Source organism: Pleurodeles waltl, chromosome 2_1, assembly GCF_031143425.1.
Source record: "Pleurodeles waltl isolate 20211129_DDA chromosome 2_1, aPleWal1.hap1.20221129, whole genome shotgun sequence".
Taxonomy (NCBI): domain Eukaryota; kingdom Metazoa; phylum Chordata; class Amphibia; order Caudata; family Salamandridae; genus Pleurodeles; species Pleurodeles waltl.
Genome location: NC_090438.1, coordinates 321,558,549 through 321,584,972, shown reverse-complemented (window position 1 = coordinate 321,584,972; position 26,424 = coordinate 321,558,549). Strand labels below are relative to the sequence as shown.

The 26,424-nt window shown below is 44.6% G+C and overlaps 1 protein-coding gene across 3 annotated transcripts in view; it reads right to left on the bottom strand.

Annotated features, from left to right (window-relative positions):
* The window catches only part of LRCH2 (leucine rich repeats and calponin homology domain containing 2), a 743,639-nt gene that overhangs the window by 142,420 nt on the left and 574,795 nt on the right, over positions 1-26,424 (bottom strand). For 2 of the 3 annotated variants that reach the window (XM_069212552.1, XM_069212554.1), the window contains one exon: positions 10,610-10,722. In XM_069212552.1, the coding sequence (XP_069068653.1) occupies positions 10,610-10,722 (113 nt within the window). Of the gene's footprint in view, positions 1-1,617; positions 2,069-10,609; positions 10,723-26,424 lie in introns of those variants that run through there. The other variant, XM_069212555.1, reaches the window with a different exon arrangement.

Sequence of the window (26,424 nt, the reverse complement as noted above, 5' to 3'; positions counted from 1 at the left end):
ACGTTCAAATTTCGAGCTCCCCAATTCTAGGGAGGAAAATTTAATTCTGTTACAGTAGCATTAAGAGGGTTTTTAACAAAGGCGAACGTCACTTTTCTGTTTCTGAATTCCTGAAACCTGTTGAGAAAAGCTTCCCTCATATTTAAAAGTGTTGTTTTGAAATAGCAAATGTAATTATCAGAATTATTTTCTTGGCGATGTTTCAACAGGCTTGGAAAGTGAATCAAAGTTTCTCTTTCAAAATCTTGAGCAAAAAGAGACAATTTATTATCGAATGCAATAACTTCTTCTAACAAAAAAAAATGGTGTTTTCTTTCCCCTTTCGTTTACGATTAAGTTGATTTAGATGAGACATAGGCCCTCAACCGCCGCCCGCCAAGCGGGAACCGCCAATTGGCCGCTCCGCGGTCAAAAGACCGCGGGGGCCATTCTGACTTTCCCGCTGGGCCGGCGGGCGCCCGCCAAGGGAGCGCCCGCCGGCCCAGCGGGAAAGAGCCTGCAACACAGAAGCCGGCTCCGAATGGAGCCGGCGGTGTTGCAGGTGTGCGACGGGTGCAGTTGCACCCGTCGCGCTTTTCACTGTCTGCTAAGCAGACAGTGAAAACCATACTGGGGCCCTGTTAGGGGGCCCCTGCACTGCGCATGCCGGTGGCATGGGCCCCTGGACACCCGTTCCCGCCATCCTGTTTCTGGCGGTGAAAACCGCCAGAAACAGGCTGGCGGGAAGGGGGTCGGAATCCCCATGGCGGCGCTGCTTGCAGCGCCGCCATGGAGGATTCGCCCAGCCGGGGCTAATCTGGCGGGAAACCGCTGGACCCGGTTTTCCGACCGCGGCTTTACAGCCGCGGTCGGAATGGGCACTGAAGCACCGCCAGCCTGTTGGCGGTGCTTCCGTTGCCCGCGGCCTTGGCGGTCTTTGACCGCCAGGGTCGGAATGAGGGCCATAACGTCTACCAGGAAATAAACATTTTGGATCCACTGATCGTTCGTTAGTTCTGGATAGTGAATACCCTTCTCAAGGAGAAATGCTTTAAATTCTGTTAATAAGGAAGCGAAACGTTTCAAAACGTTTCCTCTTGATAACCAACGTACCTTGTTATGCAGCAGAAGATCTGTGTACTCACTCTCCATTTCAACTAAAAATTCTTTAAATTGGCGATTATTAAGAGCTTTAGCTATAATGGAGTTGATAATCCTAATCACCAATTCCACAACTATGCAAATTTCTTCTGGAAATGTCTGCGCACAAAGCCCTTCTTGATGAATGATGCAATGGTATGTAAGTATCTCGTGATTAACTTTTTCTTTCAAAATAGCAACAAGTCTGTTTCTTACACTAGTCATACTTTTTGCCCCGTCTGTTGAAATTGAGACAATTTTATCGAGTGGAATATGATGTTTTTCAATGCACTCAATTACAGCACTTGCTATATCCTCTCCACGTGTTTGACCTTTGAGTGGCAATAACACTAAAGTTCTTCTTTAGGACCTGTAGCTGAAACCAATTGAAGATCTTCGACTTGCTGGTTGGTTATATTCGAAGACATTTCGACTGTTCTTTCTTTGACTGTTTTAGTAGACAATGTTAACTCTTTAAATTTTTTTTTTTTTTTTTTTAAATATTTGCTTTGTTCTTAAAATCCCGAAATAGCTCTTCGAATACATTTATAAAACAACTTTGCATGTATTCGCCGTCTGTATATGGTTTTCCTCTCTTAGCAATCTCTTGACTAATGACAAAACTTGCAATATTAACATTGTTGGAAGATTTCATCCAGTAATTAAATACAGAACTTGATTTTTCTTGACTCTTCTGAAGTTCTTCAACTGCTTTCTTCCTTGCATCACCGACAGGATATTTTGTACTAAATGACACATGTTTAGTTATAATTTGTCTCTCCACTTGATTTCTTGTTATGCGCCAATTTTTCCTGACAAATCAGACAGGTCAGAAGTCCATTTAAGTTTTGTATAAACGTGAAAGTCTTGGTCCATTCAACTTTAAATTCACGCTTTTCGTCTTCTGTTTTTCTTTGCTTCTTCTTTGTAGCCATGTCAAACAGGGTACCTAAAAAAATGTTTCATTTTATAATAATAAAGCCACCAACACAAAATAATTACAATTCTTAAATTGATGACAAAAATACCTGCAGGATTTGCCGCTGGTTGGAAAAATACAGGTAACTTTCTGCTTCGAGTAGGTACTTTTGTCACCCGCGCGCGATTTGAGGACGCGACTAGCACTAACCACTGCACAATGAGACTGCTGACTAACAGGCTCACTCAACTCGTGCATGAATTACGCGCCCCTCCCCCGCCCGTACAGGCCGATTGAAACTTTGTGGCCCCTAAATGCGCAGAACGGCAGCGAGTGGAGGGGAAAGTGCCGCTGGTGGGGAGAACCTTGGAGGGGAGGCAAAGCATTTCGGACAGAGGTAGGTGGAATTACCAACTGCAGGGGTGCAGATTTTAACTACAATTCTAGTCTTTCCTGCGGGGACACACGCTCGGAAGTATTACATTGTAGAACGCAATGCAAAGATAAGACTTGACGATACACGTTGACATTTTATCTTTCTGGAAATGTTTTCTCAATAAGTGACTTCAGAGCACTCGTCTAACGATAAAGACACAAACACCAACTAAGTATGTAAAAATAGTAATAAGAAAACTAGTCATACGAAGTTTCAATCGCACTGCACGTGCGCGCCCGCACGTGGCATTTTGTGGAAGAGCCACACTCAAGGGGACAAAGAGCTGCATGTAGCTCACGAGCCGCGGTAAACATTGGCTGCTCATCCAAGGTACCTCTAGAGCGCCTGGCTTCAAGACACTGCCTACACTTCACTTATAAGGGATAACTGGACCTGGATTTAGGTGTAAGTATCGCAGGTACCCACTACACACCAGGCCAGTCTCCTACAAAGTTATAATGCCAAATATAGTTGAAAAGGTGCTGATGAGACCAGAACCAGCAGCCTTAAAAAGTGAACACTCCCAGCAGTACTGGACACATTAAATATTAATCTAACAAGCTCACCAAAGAGTCTCAGAAACTTTGTATTTAAAAGAGACTGCATTTTTGTAGAAGACTTTGCCACTTAGAGCATGTAGGGCTCGCATGCAGATGTTAGCGCTACATGTTTCTGAAACAAAGAGCTTTTAGTCTGCTCAGCTTATCAAAATGTACATTACAAGGAGCAATATGAGGTCACATGTCTGCTACTTTTGTCTGTTGTGCAGTCCTGCAACATGTGACTATTTAGGACACCAAAACTGTGTAGACAATTCCAGCTTGCGTTTCACAGCAGCAACACTGGTCAAATCAAGGGGCCAGGAAATCCCTTCAGATAACAGGCCAAATTCACTGCAGAAGCATTACACTCTCCGTGCAAAGGCCTCTGTTTACAGACCATCGAATGGCTCACATAAATCTTGCAATTGCTGCCGGTAAGAAATTTGTATGAAAAGGGTAGCTGCCACACCTCCTGAATGTAACTGTCTCCCAGTCTTTCATATCTGCCTACAGACATGTGTTTCAAGCAGGATATCAATTGACGTGTTGAAATAGGCAGATTGCAGATGGTATTTCAGCCACAGTTAAATGCAACTTTTCTAATTTTTCAATTTTCAGCATAATATAAGTAGCTTCTTTCTTAGCCATTATCAGTTGTTGTGGCATCAAATTAAATGTGGCAAACAGGTCCTTAGCCCTGACGTAATGCTATGGAACGCAACCATTTTTCAATGTCTGCAAAGTACAACCTAACGGCATAATGGACTGAAGTTGACTATGTCCGTGTTGTAAAGATGACATGTCAGTTTGAAAATTTCAATTGCAGCAGAAATTATGTTGTTAAGAGTGTATCTGTGGTCAGACAAGTTGTTAATCCCATTACTTACAACAGCTAATGCTTTATGTAAGTTTTCCTGATCTTTTTGTCTTAACCGGGCTACAGCTTCTTGTGGTGAAAGATTCCAAATATCATTATAAATTGCATATAAAAAGCACTTTCTACATTGTCTTCTGTAGCCCAACAGAAAGGCTTGTAAGTCTGTGTTATTGGACAGGAGACTGAGGAGTTTTATTTACAGCATCTTGTGAGGAACTTTTTAACCATTGCTGACATAACTTGTCTACACTATATTTTGTCACAATAACCGAATGTTCTGATTGTTAGGTCTGAATTTACTTGTACAAAACCACAGAAATTCAGCCGTTATAGTTAGTTAGAGTTCTTTTAAGTAACCATAACTCGCACACTAAGGTAACTATAACTTGTGCCTTCGCCATGCACCGCTAATTACTCCACATATTACATAACTGATGAGATCTTGTATGACATCTTTGATATTATCACTGCAACATATGCAATAAAATTATTGATAAGAAAACTGTGCATGGCAAGGGCACAAGTTATAGTTACCTTAGGGCACGGGTTATAGTTACTTAAAATAACTTAAAAGAAAAACAACAGTATGTACTGCAATGATTAGAAATAAAGTAATAATAGCAATGCGGTGAGGAAGCAAGTGAAACTTAAGAAATATCCCTCACTGCCTTTCAAAGTCTTAGTTGAAAAGGTACAACATAAGTTGCAGTCTTTGGCCTTGTGTGATGAGTAAAGGCAGTATATACTATCTTGTTAAGTGTCATCAAAGTAAAGCCACTGAAGGACTGGAGCTTCTCACAGGAGTGTTCTACAGGGTGAGTGTAGGGCGCTGGCTCTGTATATACTATCTCAAAGTGAGAGATAGTGTGCCCAGAGTACAAGGGTTCCCCTTAGAGGTTGATAGTTGCAAAATTAGATAATACTAATGCTCTATTTTGTGGAAGTGTGGTCGAGCAGTAGGCTCGTCAGAGGGTAGTGTTAAGCATTTGTTGTACACACACAGGCAATAAATGAGGAACACACACTCAAAGACTTAACTCCAGGCCAATAGTTTTTATATAGAAAAATATATTTTTTAAATTTATTTTAGAACCGTAAGATTCAGGATTTGAGGTAAGTACATAAAATGCAAGGTACTTCACACAGATAAGTATAGAACTTTGATTCAAAGCAGTAGTACATATAGTTTTAGTTAAAATGGCAAATAGCTATTTTAAAAGTGGAAACTGCAAAAATCAACAGTTCCTGGGGGAGGTAAGTATTGGTTAGTTTTTCAGGTAAGTAAAGCACTTACACAGTCAGTCTCCTGGGTATAGGCAGCCCACCGTTGGGGGTTCAAGGCAACCCCAAAGCCACAGCACCAGCAAAACAGGGCCGGTCAGGTGCAGAGGTCAAAGGAGGGCCCAAAACACATAGGTGCCTATGGAGAACAGGGGTGCTCCGGCTCCAGTCTGCTAGCAGGTAAGTACCTGTGTCCTCTGGGAGCAGACCAGGGGGGTTTTGTAGAGCACTGGGGGGGGGACACAAGCACACAAAACACACCCTCAGCGGCACAGGGGCGGCCGGGTGCAGTGTGCAAAGTAGGCGTCAGGTTTGCTATTGAGAGCAATGGAGGGTCCCGGGGGTCACTGTGGCAGTACAGGCAGGGCACAGGGGGCTTCTCGGGCCAGCCACCGACTGGGGTAGGATGAGGCCCGCCTGCTGGTCACTCCTGCACTGGTAGGTGGTTCCTGGGGGCTGCGGGTGTGGTGCTTGGTCCAGGTGTCTGGTTCCTTTGTTACCAGGCAGTTGCGGTCAGGGGTAGCCTCTGGATCCTCTCTGCAGGAGTTGCAGTGGGGGTGCAGGGAGGTCGACTCAGGGTGTCCACGTCGTTGGAGTAACCTGGGAGTCCTCTCTGCGGTGTTGGTTGTCCTGGACTCGAGCCGGGGGCATCGGGTGCAGTGTGTGTAGACTCATGCTTCTGGCAGGAAGTGAGAATCTCTTTAAAAGTTGCTTCTTTGTTTCTGGACAGAGGCGCTGTCCTCAGGAGGTTCTTGGTCCTTCAGGTGTAGGTCAGTCCTCTGAGTCCTCAGAGGTCGCAAGTCCCGCTGGATGCGTCGCTGTGCAGGTTCATTGAACCTGGAGACAGGCAGGAAGGGCTGTGGCCAAGTCTGTTGTCCTCTCTGTCTTCTCTGCGGGGTTTTCAGGTCAGCAGTCCTTCTTCTTGTTGTAGGTTGCAGGAATCTGATTTCCTGAGTTCAGTGTCACCCCTAAATACTCTATTTATGGGTGTGTTTAGGTCTGGGGGCAGTAGCCAATGGCTACTGCCCTGGAGGGTGGCTACACCCTCTTTGTGCCTTCTCCTTGTGGGAATGGGGTCACATCCCTAATCCTATTGGGGGGAATCCTCCAAAACAAGATGGAGGATTTCCTATGGCCGGGGTCACCTCAGCTCAGGACACCTTAGGATCTGTCCTGACTGGTGGGTGACCCCTCCTTGTTTTTCTCATTATCTCCTCCGGACTTACTGCCAAAAGTGGGGGCTGTGTCCGGAGGAGCGCGCCGCTCCACTAGCTGGGATGCCCTGGAGTGCTGTAACAACAGGCATGAGCCTTTGAGGCTCACCGCCAGGTGTTACAGTTCCTGCAGGGAAACGTGAGAAGCACCTCAACCCAATGCAGGCTTTGTTCCTGGCCACAGAGTGACAAAGGCTCTCACCCCATGTGGCCAGAAACCTGTCTGGATGTGGCAGGCTGGCAGGAACCGGTCAGCCTAAGACTAGAATTTGGACTGGTATAGAGGGAGCATCTCTAAGATGCCCTCTGTGTGCATTTTGCAATAAATACCACACTGGCTTCAATGTGCATTTATTGTGCAGAAAAGTTTGATACCAAACTTCCCAGATTTCAGTGTAGCCATTATGGAACTGTGGAGTTCGTATATGACAGACTCCCAGACCATATACTATTTATGGCTACCCTGTACTTACAATGTCTAAGGTTTGGCTTAGACACTGTAGGGGCATAGTGCTCATGCAACTAAGCCCTCACCTGTGGTATAGTGCACCCTGCCTTAGGGCTGTAAGGCCTGCTAGAGGGGTGACTTACCTACGCCACAGGAAGTGGGCTGAGGGGATGGCACTCCGAGGGGAGTGCCATGTCGACTTAATCATTTTCTCCCCACCAGCACACACAAGCTGTGAGGCAGTGTGCATGTGCTGAGTGAGGGGTCTCCAGGGTGGCATAATACATACTGCAGCCCTTAGAGACCTTCCCTGACCACAGGGCCCTTGGTACCAGGGGTACCAGTTACAAGGGACTTATCTGCGTGCCAGGGCTGTGCCAATTGTGGGAACAAAGGTACAGTTTAGGGAAAGAACACTGGTGCTGGGGCCTGGTTAGCAGGGTCCCAGCACACTTTCAATCATAACTGGCATCAACAAAAGGCAAAAAGGTAGGGGGTAACCATGCCAAGGGAGGCATTTCCCTATAGTGAGGCAACCTGAATGCTTAAGACTTAAGTTTAGTCTCTTTTCTGAAAATGATTATGATATGTTACTAAACTGAAGAACCTAGGGCCTACGGCTTTTATGGTCCATAGCTATCATTGCATTGCTTTTCTAAGATACCGTGGGACTCCCATCTTGACGACCAGGAATTATTCAAGCATGTGAATCTATGAAAGTTCCAATACTGGAGTAATCATGTTTACAAACTTACAAATTGCATCAGGATGACTACTCAAAGTGTGTCCACCGTAATCAACTGGAAATCATTCAACAGATCCACCAGGAACTACATCATAGTTGGCTTATGGTATTTGACATTATAATAACCATTCTCCTAATTTGTACCAACAGTAACCCTCATCTTCCTAATTGAGAATGTAACAGAGCCTGACCTTATGGTATTAAATGCTCTACTTATGGTCATTGTCATACATTCAAATTAGTCAGGATGTAAGCACGGTCAAAAGGATCGTCACCAGATTTGTCATTACCCCCTTCTATGTCAATGTCCAGAATCTTCATGGGTGGAGTAAGCAACACCATGTTAAATGATGTATGAGCTAGTAACAGAACACCCGGAATGCCCCAGGCAATGCAAAGTGCCAGAGAATCAGGCATCATCTGAACCACAAATGGCAATTTTGCTGTCAACGAGGTCATTGATGGGGAAGCTCGTGCTAGGAAAGTTGTTGACAATTATGAGGATGACTTCACCAATGGTGGAACAGTCAATGATAAAGCTGTTTGATGAGGGCAGCACTGTTGACAGGGTTGTGCGTGAGACAGTCACGGATGAGACTGTAAGTGACCAAGGGCTTGAAGAACGGCAGTCTTAACCAAAAAAAAAGGAAGAAAGTATTTTCCATCAACAGAGCAAGAGACAGCTACTTAGCATGTGATGGTGAAGGCATATCTGACAATGGTCTAAATGAGAAAATATCCTAGGAATGGCTGCATTACAGCTATCAACACCAATGCTCTTTCAAGTGGGAGTAAACTGTCTGCAGATGTGGTTTCTTGCCACCGGCCTCAAAGGGTATAAAAAGATTTTATGGATGACTCAACCATAACTAAAAAATAATGCAAGCCATTTGCTCAAAAATGTCCCAGAGAAACAATTTCAATAGGTAAAGCTACTAAATGGGTTGAGGTAATGCAGCAAATATAATTTGTAAGCTTTTCTGTGGAATGACACCTCAAGAATGGAACATGCACACACAATGTGAGGTAGAAACCTGTGCCATGGTGACCTCTAAAGTAATAATTGTGGTCTACCTCTCTAGGGTTAACTGCTATTCTGCACAGCTGTTTGTTACTGGAGGCTCCCACCTTGATGGAGAAGATTCAAGCATGTTAACAATCCAATGTAAGAGAATAGGTATCGTTTTTGTAAGTGTTCTGCTATTCCAACCAACACATGAGAATATCCCACAAGCAATGTTTGATCATGGGAACGAAACAATGAATAAGGTTTCTGGGCACAAAATAAATAAAATGCATAGAATGATTTACATTGCACACAGGTTGAATACCTTTTGGCAATGAAAGGGTGTTGAGGCTGTGGTTCAACCAGTGTACCCTCTGATATGGCCAAGTGTTGAATAGCCAATACACCATCAACAGTATCAGCATGTTGGGTAACTGACCCAGCCAATGTTGGTGAGGAATTAGCAACGCTTGGATCAGAGTCAGTGTATTCTATGGCTCAAACAGTTATCATCCACGCAAGAAGAGGTGATTTCGAAAACTGAAAAGCCTGGCCTTGGAAAATTTTATGAAATGCTATGATAATTTTAAAAAGACGCTGGCTCAGAAAGCCTCTGGAAACAACTGTCTAGCATTTGATGACAAGAAACAGCCCAAGAAGAGTTTTTTTCCAAAAAGTTTTCTAGCTCCAAAATTTACAATTGATTTGAAATTAATGGATTTTTTATTTTTACAGTTTATGAGGTTGCGAAGTTTGAAGAAATTCAGTGGTCATTTACTTCAGCAGGAAACTATCAGGAAGCAGCAAAGGGCCAAACAGGGGAGTCACCATCCTTGGTTTCAGGACCTCCACATTGGATTATATACCAGTGGTGTCCTGCAGTAGCCCCAATGCCTGGGTCATAATATGTCTGATAGCAATCCCGAGTCCTCACACACCCAGGTTCCAGCACTTCTGAGCAGATTCCAACCCCAAACATTTTCACAACAGCTTGCCCCAACTCATGAACCCAAAGGGTCTGTGAAAGTCAGGGCCCACACACCTGCCATGATCCCAAGCATTCCTCAGGCCCGTTGGCATGCTACACTTCTCCCAACGCCTCATACCCTCGCAAGGAGAGTGCAGTTGCTGTATGTCCACATATTTCTTGATGTAGTATGTCCTGCCTAGGGAACATTCTGTGCTAGTAAATCCTTCCTTAGTTGTAGAGTAGTATACTTGTTGTTAATCTGCTTCTAGTGAATTCAGAACCTTTTGGATAGAGATTTGTTGATGCAAAGTTTAATGACTTTGCCAGCAAAGGTTTAATATTTGCCAACATCTAGCTAGATTTACAGTGTTTATGGGGAAGCTTTCTGAAGGTCGAAAGGCCTACTTCATTGGTATAAATGTTGGCTACAATGAACTGAATCACCCAAGAGGAACCATGGAAGTCTTTCCTTGATGAGAACCTCAGAAAAGAGAGCAAAGAGTCCCAAATTCACGCTGCTGGAACAGACTTCTGAATGAAACTCTTAATAAGTGATAAGGCAACCCCTCCTGCTTTCGTGAAGAAGGGCAGCTGCTACTTGAGTAAAGAGCTTGGTAAAACCCTTTTGGCTAGGTGAAGGCTAAAAGAGGTTAATGATCTAAAAGTGTTGCTTTCTTTCTAAAAATCTAAGATAATGGCCATGAGTCTGCTGCATAGAGTTGTGAAAGTAAGCATCCTGCAGAACTGCAGAATTTCATCAGTCTCCCATGAGCTGACTTAATTGTCAAAGGAAGAAAACTAATAAATGTGTACAATGGGACATATCTGCATTCGACTGTGAGCCTCTAAAGAGTAGTTAACTGTAGACCACTGGAAAAGGGGAAAGTAGCTCAAATCCTTTTAGCAGGAGCCATCCAGCTGCTTCTCAATGTTATCAGTGGCACCCATTGGTATTGTTAATGGCATGACGTCCCCTCTTTGGTGTGGAGAGGAGGTACATAGAGAACGTTCAGCTGAAAACTATACCCAATGAAACTGAATTAACTACTTACATTGCGAAGCTGTTTAATTTGTTCTCGTTCTTCCCTTAAGTGTTCCATTTTCCTCCTCATTGTAAATCCAGGATCCACAAATGAACCATCCTGGCGAGATGAACGACTAAAAGCTGTAAGAAAATGTGTATTATATCTCTTTACATATAAAACATGCATTTATTATACTAATACCTTTAGAGTTAAAGAATGAAAATTATTTCTCAAATGGGTGAAAGATTACACATGTTTAGCATGCGTAGTATTAGTTTCTAATAGTTAAGCTTCCTAATTAGCTAATGAGTCTTGCATAGCATTATCATCTTTATTAACAACTATATGTGTGAAACGTACATAATTAAGCACATCAGTGGATACAGTTAAATATCCCTGTTATCAATTGATCACAGCTCCAAATCACATCATAGTATTTTGTCAATTAGCATCAGTCACATATCGTATTCGTTTCAGTTCAGTATTGCATCTACAATGTCAGTTTGGCATTCTTGTGCTATGGACTAATGTAGCCTCATTACAGTCCCATGTTGATCCCAATTTGGCGGGTTACAAGAGTTTCCGACCTCACCGGAATTACGTGATCTGTGGTGAACCCAAAGTCCCGAGGGGTTTTCCTTCGATACTTTGGCTTCTGAAAATCACTCAAATATAGAGGTGAACCTGTGGGGAATATTGGGATTAATCATGGAAAAGTAGTGCAGCGTTCCACATCCTCTGGTAATTCATTTATGAGACAGCCCCTAAGAGTACAATGCACACAATTCCATGGCATTTCTTCATTTCAACAAGGAGTTATCTGTAGCCTCAGAATCGGTAAATTCAGGGACTGTGAGGGTATAAATACCAAACCATTCTACTGCCCTTTTGAAACAAGATTCTTTGAAGGTTACCTTCTAAGACAGGTGACTGGGTTGAGTAGTGCAAAGGCTCAAAGAGAAATTTCATCTATGAAGCAAGGACTGTGTACCATTCTCCGAGACGAGAACGTCTTACTAAAGTGAACAAAATACAGGTTTGGCCAAACAATCGATATCTGAGAAGCCTTTTTATGTAAGCTGTAACAGTCACCATTTACAAGTTTATGGAGGAAAATTCTAAGTCTGATTTGTCAAACGAAGCAGATCCGATTGGGTATTGCGCAATATGGTAAACCAGATGTTTCAGCTATTTCAGTGTTCTTTTAATGTGATGGCTGTCTCATACTACCATGATGGAGTTATTCAGGAGCCAAAAAGTTAAATTCAGCCAAGTAAGGTTATTGTGAAGGGTCTGTCATCCGTTCCGGATAGGAAACCTCACATGCAAATCAATCTATTGAGTATTTTCTGAGAGCCAAAACGACGGTCTGAAAACCGCTTCAGGATTTTGTGAGCTAGGGCACTAAGGATGTTCCACGTTGCGTACAAAACACCAGAACCTAAAATGTTTGCATTTTGAGTTTTCTGCCGCAGGAACCAGGTCTATTTGTGAGGTCACAACTGGCAAAACAATGTTGGCAAGTGATCAGTGTTGATGGTGCAATAATAATACCTCATGAAGCTTCTGTTTATTTGCCTGATTTTACATTTACCGCTCTATGGCGATGAATTACAGAAGCATGGTGATTTTTTCAATCAAGCCAATGCCAGAAGGCTCTAGCTTTTCTCAAGAGTGTTACAGTCCCCACGACTCTCTGTTCTTTCAAAGGAATATGTAGTTGTCGTGTTGTATATCATGATCTTTGATGCGAGGTATAGCAGGAGGCACCGAGAGGTCGGTGGGTGGCCTCTAATAATTGAAGGCTTTCTTCTGTAGAGCTGTGGATCATAGACTAAGCTTGGTTCCATGGCTTTACATTGATCTCTACCCACAAAATATTCAACTCGTTTTAAATTCCTAAACCCACCCACACTCGCTTTCCACTTACAGTGGGACAAGGATAATGTACTGCTGTAACTCCTTTCACAGAATATTTGGGGTCAAGCTGGAGACAGTGAGGTTAGGTGCATATCGAAATGTTTGCAGACTAATGTTTAAGAACGGCATTATTTATTAAGTCAACATTTTGAGTGTTATGCTTTCTACAGTTTCCGTTTTAACTTTCAGTAATTCATGAACATGCACTGTGCATCTGCGAATTGGATAGAACGCAAATGCAAGATGCCATCAAACTTACCAGAGAAGAGACAGATAGTTCTTTATTGTACGATTAATTAAAATCATTACAATAGTGCAGAGAAAGAATTCTCAAAAGATCAATATGTTAGACGTATCTGCTTGTAAGTCCATAAATAAATACATGTTAACAACTACTTATAAAAAAAGTCTCAATATAAATAAAATACAGTGCACAACTTCTTGTCATGTATTACAGTGCATTTTCTGTGCTGAGATCAATAAAGTGCTGCATTCCCCCAAATTGGCCCACTTTAGGGTAAGATTTATAATGTACTTAAGGTTGCAATATTTAGCTTCTAGTTAGGTTTAGTAAGAAGTCTATTTGTGTAAGTCCATTAAAGTGCTGAATTCATAATGACGTGGCAATGTAAACTACACCCTTTTTAGGGTCGAGCGCGCAAGCAATTGCCATTTCTCAAAGGAATAACTTGCTGTTTGGCTAGCACTTGGTCCCACTTACAAAAGGCTTCACAGCGCTGTATATTGTTAACTCTACTGCTAAATACATGTCACTTGTGTTATTTGTGCACGAACAGCGGGAATCGGCCTTGTTGTCATAATACCAGTTAGTTGGATGGCGTGTATTGCCAGGCAATCTTGCCATTTCCACAGAAGCTGTTCTTCAAAACAACTCGTGATCAACGCAGAAGCCTAAAACTAAACATACAGAGCTTAATGCCTTCCGAGGAAACAGCAGCATGTCTTTCCAAACAACGTAAACCACAGTGGTTCTCTCTAAGCACTTAAGATAGTTCAATATGTGCATGGAACGGGCACATGGGAAATGTAGGAGCAGGCGCATAAAGCCTGAAACAAAGCATAATTATTTTCAGGCTACCTGACCCACCTCTGCTACATTCCTTATCCTGTGAGGAAGGCATGATACCCCCTTCAGTCCTGAGGCCCCTCCTCCCCTAGAAACTTCCAAAGTTGCTGAAGCGCAGGGGATAGATAACAGGTGATGGCAGAACTATAAGGGTCACCAAATATTACACAGTGCTATGATAAACCCGTTCACCTTTTTAAGGTCGAGCGCGCAAGCGTTCTGGCCCCTGTTGTAATTTCTCCGTGGGCTTTTAACCACGCCCACTACACGCCCAACAGTTTCATTTGTTCGTGGGCTTGCCTTTTGATCTCTTGATTTCATTTGTGAAAGGCATGCATATGTCATGTCTTTTCCGGTGTTTAGCCATCCTCGAGAGCACCGGTACACTACTGAAAACATACGAGGCTCCATGTTTTCCACAGGGCTTCTGAACTACTTTTTCTTTTTATTTCCTATGCAGTGTGATATTGCTGGGTAGCAGTGGAGTGCTTTGCATGACATCGACCCTGTTACATGAATAACAGCATAACTGCTGATACGTTTGACTGCAACTGAACTTCTGTTTCCTTTTGTTTGCTTGTTCACGCTCTTGGCGTGGTGCTTTAAATCTGCTTGCTTATGTAAAACTGTATTACTTTTCATTTTCAATTTATGTGGCAGGAAAAGTCCGGCTAGGACTTATACATCACTAATAGCTCTAAGTCAAACAAATGTGCAACCCATTGGCCACGCCCACCGCAAGTCCATCAGTTTCATTCGTTCGTGGGCTTGCCTTTTACAAATCACTTGATGTCATTTGTGAAAGGCATGCACACGACATGCATTTTCAAGTATTTAGACCTCCTCAAGGGCACCAGTAAACTACTGAAAATATACGAGGATCCATGTTTTCCGCAAGGCTTCTGGACTACTTTTTTAAAAGATTTCCTACGCAGCGCAATCTCGTTGGGCAGTAGTCAAGCGCTTTGCATGACATCAACACTGTTACATGAATAATTGCAAAACTGCAGATACGTTTTATGTGATCCAGCGTCCCCTCCATACTCGCCCCGTATCCATACCCACAAGAATATGGGTCTGGATCAACCCAGGGACCAGGATAGCCCATAGAGAATGGAATCGGCGTCGAGCGATGTCATTATGGCTCTGGGTCATCGGGTGCGAGGATGGGAACAACGTCGATTGTGGGCCCAACCAATGACCGGCATCAGGACGGATCTGCAATTGGACCCAGAGGGGCCCTCCGGACCCATGGCCAAAGCAGACGACTTGAACCCGAGGGGGCCCCACGACTCACCTGGACCGAGGGTCGGTCTGCCCAAAAATGAGGCGCATTGCCTCATAAATTTCTTTAAGCTGGGCAGGGGTGGCTCCGGCTCCCGGGAAGTCGGGGAAGCGCAGAGCCGACCCAGATGAAGGCTCCGATGATGGAAGCCTAGAGCGGCAACGCTCTTCCCACATCTCATCGTCCAAGCGACGGGGTGAAGTCGAAGAACGCTCGTCCTTCTTCAACCTCATCTTTTTGTGACCCGAATGTCCCAATGACTTAGAGGACGAGGAGTGGTGGAGACTTCGTGGCCGGTCTTGAGACCTACCTCTCGAACGAGACCGTAGTTCATGGCCCGACACTTGGAGCACGACTTCGGGTTGTGATCGGGCTCCAGGCACCAAAGACAGACAAGGTGAGGATCCGTCACTGACACAGTTCGGTGACAGGAGTCGCAAGGCTTGAATCAGGTCTCGGAGGACATCCTCGACGCATCCAGAAACTCATCAAAAAACTTCAACAAAAGTGTCGACATGGTTAAAAAATGACTGAGGTAGCTCTCTCCGGATCTGTGCATAGGCTGGTGCAGAAAGAAAAGAACTGATGCCAACGCTCCGGTGTGGCGCCTATATACGACCGTGACGTAATCACGGCGAACACGACACCAATGACACCTGCGAAGTTGACTGACGCCAACTGACGGCACGCAAAGGTACTGCTCGAAGGAAAATCTCCAGATCCAGTCTGACGCCTGGGGAAATTCAAAGGTAAGGAATCTGCAACTGGAAGTCTCTCTATCAGATACATGAATAAATGCATAACTGCAGATACGTTTGACTGCGAGCAAACGTCTGTTTCCTTTTCTGTGATCCTTCACGCTCATGGCGTGGCATCTTAAATCAGCTCGCTTATGTAAAACTGGGTTACTTTTCATTTTTAATTTATGTGGCAAGTAAAGTCCGGTTAGGACTTTACAATGCTAATAGCTCTAAGTCAAACAAATGTGAGACACACTGCATTGCAAATGCTTGTTTCAAATGTATTCTAGCCTGCCTATTGCAGCAATATCTGACCTCCAGTGGGGGTCTGAGTCGTCTGCGGATGTCATAAGGTGCATTAAAAAAAATTCAGAAAGCGAGCAGATAACTATGTGGATTCGCCTTTCAGGCAGGATTGTATGGAGTCATGGCAAGTCGAGATATTTAATACTTGGAATACTGGACACAATCCTAATTTTTCTTAGCAGAATCAGAATTTCACAAATGCAGAAAACATGGATAAGGATTAATTTTACCTAGCACAGACTCTGTTTTGCCTGTTATTTCCAAGTTTCAATAAGCATTTAAGGGGATTAGACCAAATCTTAATTTCATCAGATTTTTTTTCATCAGATTTTTTTAATTCCCTTACCAAGTGCTTGAAAAAGGCAAGTTGGAAGAACACCTGGTTCATAAAGCATCACTGTATAGCTGTCATGCAACTTTTCCTTCAGTACCCACACATATTAATTCTGCTTGATTTAGCAACAGCTTCGACATGGAGGGAGGTTACTTGCCCAGATTTTTTATGTCTCCAAATCAGTCAATTAAGTATTCAAACATCTATATTATCCAGAGTGACGAGAATCTATTACACTCCATATAGAATGTTTTAAGGTATCATCTTTGCTTGCTCGGCTTTTAGGCAGTAGACTAAGAATTTTGCATTCAATATCAGATGTTGGTAGGTCAGAAGAAATTCTAGGCAGATTTGATTGTGTGTGGTACAATACTGTAGGGAAATAAATCCTTCTGTAGCAGGTGGGTTGCGCTCTATCCAGCCAGTTTGCCATTTTGTCTCTAAACATCGGCACCCTACACAAAACTGTTGGTACCAGCTTACTGGCCATCGCTCTTAAAAGAGGCCAGAAACTCTGGATTTGCCATTGATCTTCGAAATTTGCAGAACACCCATGGCAATGAATTGGCGGCAGCCTGCTGAGCAACAATATGTGGGTAAATGGCTTTCCAGCCACACCGCCAGATACTTGTAGGAGGCCACAGTATCAATTGTGCTGCCCTGGATAGACCAGGCTCCTCTTTTTATAAGTCTGTGGGTAATGATCATGTCTTTGCAGCAATAATCTTTAGGTTATTGGCATCGCAATAAGTAGCAAATAAATTAAAGAGTCTCTGCAGATCTATGTGTGTCTGATTAAGGAGAACCGTATTGCTTGCATACTGAAGCGTCTGGATTTTAAGGCCAGCTGCCTTTGGTAGGAACGCCCTCACCCTTTCAAGATATTCTTTTGAATAGGCCAGATATTGGTTGAATAATAGTGGGGCCAGTGTACAGCCTTGCTTCATGCCTTTGTTGGTTGTGATTTATGATGTTGTTGACTGTAGGAAAGTGCCACTGCTGCCATTATTACCCCCCACTTTTTGCCTAGTGCTGATGCCAACTTTGATTGAAAGTGTGCTCGGACCCTGCTAACCAGGCCCCAGCACCAGTGTACTTTCCCTAAAACTGTACCTTTGTTTCCACAATTGGCACAGCCCTGGCACACAGTTAAGTCCCTTGTAAATGGTGCCCATGGTACCAAGGGCCCTGGGGCCGGGGAAGGTTTCTACGGGCTGCAGCATGTATTATCCCACCCTAGGGGACCCCTCACTCAGCACATGCCCACTGCCTTGCAGCTTGTGCGAGCTGGTGGGAAAAAAAGACAAAGGGGGTCATTTTGACCTTGGCGGACGGCCTCCGCCGTCCGCCAAGGTACCGCCGCTGAATGACCGCACCGCGGTCAAAAGACCGCGGCGGCCATTCAGACATTTCCTCTGGGCCGGCGGGCGCTCTCCAAAAGAGCACCCGCCGGCCCAGAGGAAATGCCCCTGCAACGAGGACGCCGGCTCAGAATTGAGCCGGCGTAGTTGCAGGGGTGCGACGGGTGCAGTTGCACCCGTCGCGTATTTCAGTGTCTGCTTAGCAGACACTGAAATACTTTGCGGGGCCCTCTTACGGGGGCCCCTGCAGTGCCCATGCCATGGGCATGGGCACTGCAGGGGCCCCCAGGGGCCCCGCGGCACCCCCTACCGCCATCCTGTTCCTGGCGGGAGAGCCGCCAGGAACAGGATGGCGGTAGGGGGTGTCGGAATCCCCATGGCTGCGGAGCGTGCTCCGCAGCCATGGAGGATTCTGAAGGGCAGTGGTAAACCAGCGGTTTACCCTTTCTGACCACGGCTGAACCGCCGCGGTCAGAATGCCCTCGGGAGCACCGCCAGCCTGTTGGCGGTGCTCCCGTGGTCGGTGGCCCTGGCGGCCACCGGCCTCCAGGGTCAGAATGACCCCCAAAGTCTACATGGCACCCCTCTCATGGTGCCATGCCAACAAGCCACTGCTTGTGGCATAGGTAACTCACCCCTGTAGCAGGTCTTACATCTCTAAGGCAGGGTGCACTATACCACAGGTGAGAGAATAGATACATGAGCAATATGCCCCTACAGTGTCTATGTCCCTTCTTAGACAATGTATGTGTAGTGTAGACATATTGAGTATATGGTCTGTTAATTTGTCATTACGAACTCCACAGCTCCATAATGGCTTAACTGAATACTGGGAAGTTTGGTATCAAACTTCTCAGCACAATAAACCCTCACTAATACCAGTGTGGGATTTACTGGAAAAAATGCACATAGAGATGCCCCCTGTAGGTTCTGTGGCCAGAAACAAAGCCTATCCTGCGTGGAGGTGTTTCACACCTCCCCCTATAGGGACTGAAACACCTGGAGGTGAGCCTTAAAGGCTCAAGCCTCAGGTTACAGTGCCCCAGGGCACTCCAGCTAGTGGAGGTGCCCGCCCCCGGACAAAGCCCCACTTCTGGCAGCAAGTCCAGCGTGAAAATTAGGGAAAACATTTTCACGCAGGTGTGATCAGCCCAGCCAGGACCACCCCTAAGGTATCCAGAGCTGAGGTGACATCCCTCCCTGCAGAATCCTCCATCTTAGTTTGGAGGACAGGGACCAATAGAGATAGGAATGTGCACTCCTCCCCAAAGGGAGTGGGCACAAGGAGGGTGTAGCCACCCTCAGGGACAGTAGCCATTGGCTACTGCCCTCTGACCCCCTAAAACACCCGTAAATCTAGGATTTAAGGGCCTCCCTGAACCCAGCTCACCAGATTCCTGGTGACCAAACAAGAAGAAGAAGGACTGCTAAGCTTTAACCCCCAGCAGAGAAGAAGGAAGGCGCAACTGCTTTGGCTAAAGCCCTACCGGCCTGTCTCCTGCTTCAAAGAACTGTAAAAGACCAGCAACCTCTGCCCAACTCCATAGGACTGCCCTGCACCCAAAAGGACCAAGAACTCCAGAGGACAGTGGCTCTGTCTAAAGAAACTTACCAGCAAGGTCTCCTACTTCACTCCAGATGCGCAAGTCCTGACACCTGTGCAGCCGACGCCCACAGCCCGTGTCCAAGTGGTCCAACCAGCAAGATAGGGTCCCCAGGCAATTGTGAGCCGCGGAGAGTGTGTGTTTGGTGCCTACTTGTGGCCCCTCCAGTGCTCTTCTAATCCCCCTTGGTCTGCCCTCTAAGCCGCGGGTACTTACCTGCAGGCAGGCCTGATTCTGAGTACCCCCGCCTCCATAGGAGCCCATGTTAAATTTGCTCAACTTTGACCTCTGCACCCGATCGGCCCTGCGTTGCTGGTGGTGGGTGTTTGGGGTTAACCTGAACCCCAACCAGTAGACTTCCTAAAACCCAGAGAATGAAATGAAGTATTGTACTTACCTGTAAAACTACCTAACATTTCTTACCGCCCAGGAACTGGGGAGGGGGGAGTTCTGAAAATTGTAGTGTCCATTTTTAAAACGTAGTCAATAATTCAAAAACTGTATTATTTACCTATTACTGTTGATAAATACGAAACTTGTGAGGTACTTACCTGCAACTTGAATCTTGTAGTTCTAAAAATAAATTAAGAAAATACATTTTTGATATATAAAAAACACTGGTCTGGAGTTCAGTCATTGAGTGTGTGCTTCTTCTATTTGCTGTGTGTGTACAACAAATGCTTTGCACCACCCTCTGATAAGTTTAACTGCTCGACCACACTACCAAAAAAGAGAGCTTTAGTATTATCTACTTTGGCCTTAATTAAGCCTCTGGGGAACCCCTGGACTCTGTGCACATTATATCTCACTTTGATACAGTACATACAGAGCCAGCTTAGTACATGGACCATCCACGATTCACTTTTACCTCTGCCCAGATATTGAAGAACAGAGATATATATTTGCCCATAGTAAGAGGTGTGGAATACCCCAGTCGTTTAATGTTGTCCAAAGTTTCTCTTTTGACATACTATCAAAGGCTGCGTTAACGTCAATAAACTCTACACATAGGGCCTTATTCTTGGTTGCCATTGACTTCTCAATCAGGTTGATGATGCAAAATTAATCATCCTGAATATGCCAGGCCTTTTATTTAATCATGAGTGACAGACTGGTCAGTTTCTCCTCTGCCACATATTTCTGCAGATCCATATTGAGAATGCTTGCATAGCACTTCCCTCCCCGGTATTCAGGAGGGGAATCAACCTTAATTCGTCAGGCAGGAATGGTCCCACTTTCTTGTATATAGGTATCAGGAGCGAACCTCTCCATGCATTCAGTATAGAGCCTGTAGTATACAGGATTTAAATATTGAGGTCATAACTGCAGCCTATTTATTAGGAGCCCATTTAAATACTGCAGCTGGAATGCTACTCTGCCCTGGTGTGCATCAATGGCCTTTCCTACTTGGGCCTGTATTCCTGTTGTGCCCATCTTCGAACTGTAATGCTACGACCAAGGGGCTAGCTGCAGATGGGTCCACATACAGACTTCCAATGAAGATCTACCACTTTGCAGGGTAGATAATAGGTGCTTCATGCAGACGCCAGACAAGAGATCATTATTGCAGTGTTTGAAAATTCTTATGAAGAGGAAGGCTTTCGGAGTAACCAATCATGCAAGTAAGGGTGGACAAATATTTACATACTACTAAAGTGCAGATATTTGAAAAAGGCACACATGAAGAATTCTGATGAAAGGAATAAATATGTACTGATAACGTTTGCGGCCGATATCAAACTGCATGCATTTACCAAGCACAACATTTGGAATGTGAAAATATGTATTATGGGAGTCACATCCAGGTCCATAGATGAATCAACACCAAAATTGCGCTTTTTCATCCGTTTGTGTACAGTCTACAGTACAAATGTGAAAATCTGTCTTTGGGCTTTTTCCTAGTGGGAATTAGCAGTAATCGAATACATTACTTTTCTACTTTTTTCCTTTGGAACTTATTATTTCACTCATTTTATTAGTACAGTATGGAGTACAAGGAGAATGGAATGCTCTTTATAACAGTCCATACCTCAGTTGTTTCTTTTTATACTCAAAGAAGCAAGTGGAATTAGTGTTGAATGAAGAACCCTCTCCCAAAAGTCTTGTACAATATCTTTGGGAAATACTTTTTTTCATAAGCCTACTACTTGCACGTGACCCCCTTTTATTCTGTATTACATTGGTTTGCTACATGGGACACCGAGGAAGATCATCAAAAAAGACCTGGCATGGAGGTTGCCCAATACAACGAGGACCAAGCTCTGATAGAAATCTAGACCAGTCACATAAATTCACATGCAATTATCCAAAATGTAAAGAATGTATATAGTCAATGCCTATCAAGAAAATATGGACTTGGCCCAGGCTTGCTGGACCTACAAAGGACACTCCTGAACCAGCAATTACTGCTGCCTATCCGATTTAAACTCAAAGGAGCAGGGAAAGAATAAATGAACTATAGATAAGCTGTGTACCGAAAGATTCACCACCTACATGACAGTGCTGAATGCTGGCATGAAAACAACATGGTTTGTCTCTGAACCTTCTTCAAATCCTGCTTTTTTTAGGGAGATAAGTTGGAGAACTCCTCCTGAAAGTTGCACAAAGAGCTGTTACAGTATGCTAATAAAAAATGGTGAGCTTGCATTTCTGAGTGATGTGAACAAAGCTAAACATAGAATCTTCTCCAAGGAGGATATGTGCTTGTTTTTCTTGTAAGGGAGAGCGGTTGAAGAATCCAGAGGAAGGTTGCTCCTGCAAAAGAGTGTGTCCTGGTTAGAAGCCCTATATTACTATTCCAGTGTCAGACGGTAATTTCTGAAAGAAGCTGGAGGAGGTCAAATATCTATGGGCTTGATGCTACCTCTGGACACAAGCTTCAAATTTTATGGATGTCTGAACCTGAAGAGTTGAGACATCAATATTTAACTCAAAGGAGTCCTTGCTTCCACTTCTTTTAACCTACTGATATCATTAAATTAAGATATTCTACAGAGTCGAATATGAAGATGATTGTTATCTGATAGGTGATGGGATTTCATATCTTTTCTACGTGGTAGTGTTCTAGGATCAAGAATCGAGTGGTTAAGTATTTTCTGCAACAAGGGAGAAAGAGAAAAAAATAGAGAAAGAAGACTAAACTCCCATAACAGTCAACCTGCCTGAGAAGAAAGGTGAGACATAGAAAAGCAATGAGAGCACACAGAGGTGAAGCAATAAAAGACTGGGAGTCAGCCGAATGGGTGGGCCCACCATCTTGGGTCCAGATGAAGTTTCATGTTTATGCCTCTGAATCACCCCCCTTCACTATGGAGAGAGGGAATAAAATCTGCTCAACAGCCGACCCCTCAAAAAAGCAAAACCTGACAACTGACCACTAGCACCAAGAGCTGGAATACAAAGAATACCTAAATCAGCAGAAAAGTAGTAACAGCCAATCTACAAACCCACCCCAAAAAATACACCCTCCTGTATTTCCTCCAATTAGGCTTTGAGCCTAAACAGAACAGGGACCAATCTCCACAAAACCTTGTTATCCAAAATGTGCTGCGTAGGCTCATTCTCCATGACTGGCCAGCATCTTTTACAACTTTAGACTACATAATCTTTTTATACAGACACCATTTCGTGGCCCAGGTCTCGGAAGAAGCAGTCAAATGGTTAACAACTTTTCTGTGCTATCTCAGCAAGAAAAAGTACAATTTGGATACCTCTCACTGTACATCCGAGTCAACTATGGGTTACCATGAACCCCCCCTGCTGTCCGCTGTTCGATTTTATGTTTATATCAAATACTTCTTGGGTATCCCACAAACCCATCACATCTACTCCTACTTAGATGACACCCAAATCTACTGCAGAGTGTCAGGGAAATCCAAACAATTCACACCATTTCTAATTGGCTTCAGAACATGGAACCCTGGATGGGTTACTATAGCCTCAAACTAAATTGGTTTAAAAGTAAAATTATCATCCTAAACCCACATCCCCTCATGAAAATTGACTCTTAGCCCCAACGCATGGTAAAAGAGTTGCCTTAAATGTAGAAACCTTGGGAGTTAGTTGGAATGATGACTAGAAAGCAGTAGTGGTTAAAGCCACATTCCCCCAAAATAACTCCTTTTGCATCACAGCTTCCCCTCAACTGAACCCATTCAAGCAAAGTAAGACATTTGGAAGTCGTTTGGGACCCTATCTCAGCCTCAATGCACAGGAAGGAGAATTAATTAAATCTACATTGCTTCATAAGAAAACTAGCAAAAAACATGTGTTTCATCACACCAGAAAACCATGCCATGGTGATACAAAAAATATCAGCTATTCCCTGGAAGATAGTAACAGCCTATAAGCTAGCCTTAAAAAGTACCACATCAAGAAATGGCACAAAGCCTATATAGTGACAAGACACTTCATATTTGGGCTTACAAAACACCAACTGGTAGCAAACCAACAAAACAAACCACTGCCTCCATGTTCAGAAACAAATCTTGAAGCTTGAACTACGAGTGTAAAGAAGTAATTGCCCTAAAGAACAAGTTACTTACCTTCGGGAACACTTTTTCAGGAGGATGCAATAGCTACCTGTGGATTCCTAATCTTATGAATTCACCCATGCGCCAGCATCCGATGGAAAATCTTCTTCCCAGCTCTCCACGTCGTCTAGGATGTCACAATTGCACGGCTCCACGCGACTCCATGTGACGTCACCGTGCCAATAAGATGTCCTCGCCGGCGTGCTGACATCAGTTTCACCCATTTTTTACGTGCCTTTGGGGCGAACAGGTGAGAACCGACCCCACAATAACTCCAATAAATACACACATAGATAAAAGTACCATGATGCAATATAATCAAAACCATCATTTATTTATATATGTATATGTATACATATATATATATATATATATATATACATATATACACACACACACAAAAAGACATTAATATATACATACACCTATACAACCACATATCTCAGTGTAACCAGACAGGCAACGGGGAAGTGGGTGGGACTGTGAGGAATTCACAGGTAGCTATTGTATCCACCAGAAAAAGTGTTACCGAAGGTAAGTAACTTGTTCTTCTGATGGATACAACTGCCTGTGGATTCCTCACCTTATGAATAGAGCCCCAGAGCAGTACCGCTCTCGGAGGTGGGAGCCTGTCTAGTTACACCAAGAAGTCCTGCAATACAGATTGCGCAAAATGGCCGTCCCTCCTAACCTCCGAATCCAAGCAGTAATGCTTTGCGAAGGTGTGGAGAGACGCCCAAGTTGCTGCCTTGAAAATGTCCACCACTGGAACCCCTCTCGCCAGGGCCGAAGTAGCAGACTTAGCCCTGGTGGAATGATCTCTGATACCCTCGGGGGAACTTTCTTTGCCAACGAGTAGCAAATCTTGATACAAAGAATGACCCACCTGGAGATTGTTCTTTTATGAACTGCTCTGCCCTTCCTCTGTCCAATATACCCCACGAACAGCTGGTCCTCCAGGCGAGTATCTTTTGTCCTTTCAATATAAAAACTAAGCGCCCTTTTAGGGTCCAAACGGTGGAGCCTCTCTTCTTCCTTCGAGGGGTGAAAGGAGGTTAGAAAGATGGAAGGGTAATGGTCTGCCCTATATGAAAAGGAGTGACAAATTCTAGCAGGAAAGGAGCCTTGGTTTTCAACACCACTTTATCTGGGAAAAACAAGGTAAAGGGGGGTTTAACAGAAAGAGCCTGAAGCTCACTAACCCGCCTAGCCGAGGTTATAGCAACGAGAAAAACTGTTTTAAGCACCAAAAACCTTAACGGGCAAGAGTGCATGGGCTCAAAAGGTGATCCCACTAAAAAGTTTAAAACAAGATTTAGGTCCCACTGAGGCACATGAAAAGGAGTAGGAGGAAACCTATTAACTAAACCCTTCAGAAACCTAATCACAATAGGTGATTTAAATAATGAGGGCTGACCTGGGAGGCAAAGAAAGGCTGACAGGGCAGCTAAATAATCCCTAACTGTAGCCACTGCACAACCCTCCTTTGCTAAATCTAAAGCAAATAATAAAATATCAGAGAGGTGGGCCTTCAAAGGATCAATTTGTCCTTCTCCACACCAAGCCACGAATTTTGCCCACCTACCGGCATAAACTGTCTTGGTGGAGTGTCGCCTGGCCGATAAAACAACATCCACTACGTATGGTGGGAGAGAAAAGGAACTCAGGTTGCCCCGTTCAATCTCCAGGCATGAAGGTGCAGGCTCTGGAGGTGGGGGTGTAGAACCTGCCCCTGCGAGAGGAGGTCTGCCCTGAGAGGGAGACGGAGCAGAGGGTACTGCGAGTGTTGGAGAAGGCCCGTGTACCACACCCTTTTTTGCCAGTCCGGGGCTATTAAAACGACCTGAGCCCGATCGTGGTGAATCTTCCTCAGAACCCGAGGAATCAAGGGTATTGGGGGAAATGCATAAAGCAACCGGTTGCACCAAGAGATCTGAAATGCATCCCCCCAGAGCTTCTTGCACCGGATACTGGAGGCTGCAGAATGACGGGCCATGCGTGTTCTCCCGAATGGCAAACAGATCTATCACTGGAGAACCCTACATCTGTGAGATGTGCAGGACCAGATCCGGATGGAGATGCCACTCATGATCGGTCGAAAAATGTCGACAGAGAGTCCGCGCGTCCGTTTAGCACTCCGGCCAGATGATTTGCTATCAAGAAAATCCGATGGTCCTGAAGCCAGGACCAGAGTCGTAGAGCCTCTCTGCAGAGAAGATATGACTCTACTCCTCCCTGCTTGTTTATGTACCACATCGCAGTAGTGTTTTCCGTCAGGACCTGAACTGACTGCTGCAAAGGGACGTGAGGAAGGTCTTGAGAGCCAAACGTGTCACCTGCAATTCCAACAGATTTATATGTAAAGTCCGTTCCACTGGAGACCAACGACCCTTGATCTCCAGGTCCCCCAAATTAGCTCCCCACCCTAGAGTGGAAGAATCCGTCATGACGTGGCCACCGAAGGCGGCAGTGAAAACGGCCTTCCTTGAGAAAGGTTGCCGTCCACAGCCCACCATCGTAACTCCGCTGCAGCGTCTCTGGAGATCATTATCGACTCCTCGAGATCCCCTTTGTGCTGAAACCACTGCCTGCGGTGGCACCATTGAAGAGCCCTCGTGCCAACGTGCATGAGTGACCAACAGAATGCAAGAAGCGAACAGACGGAGCAGACGC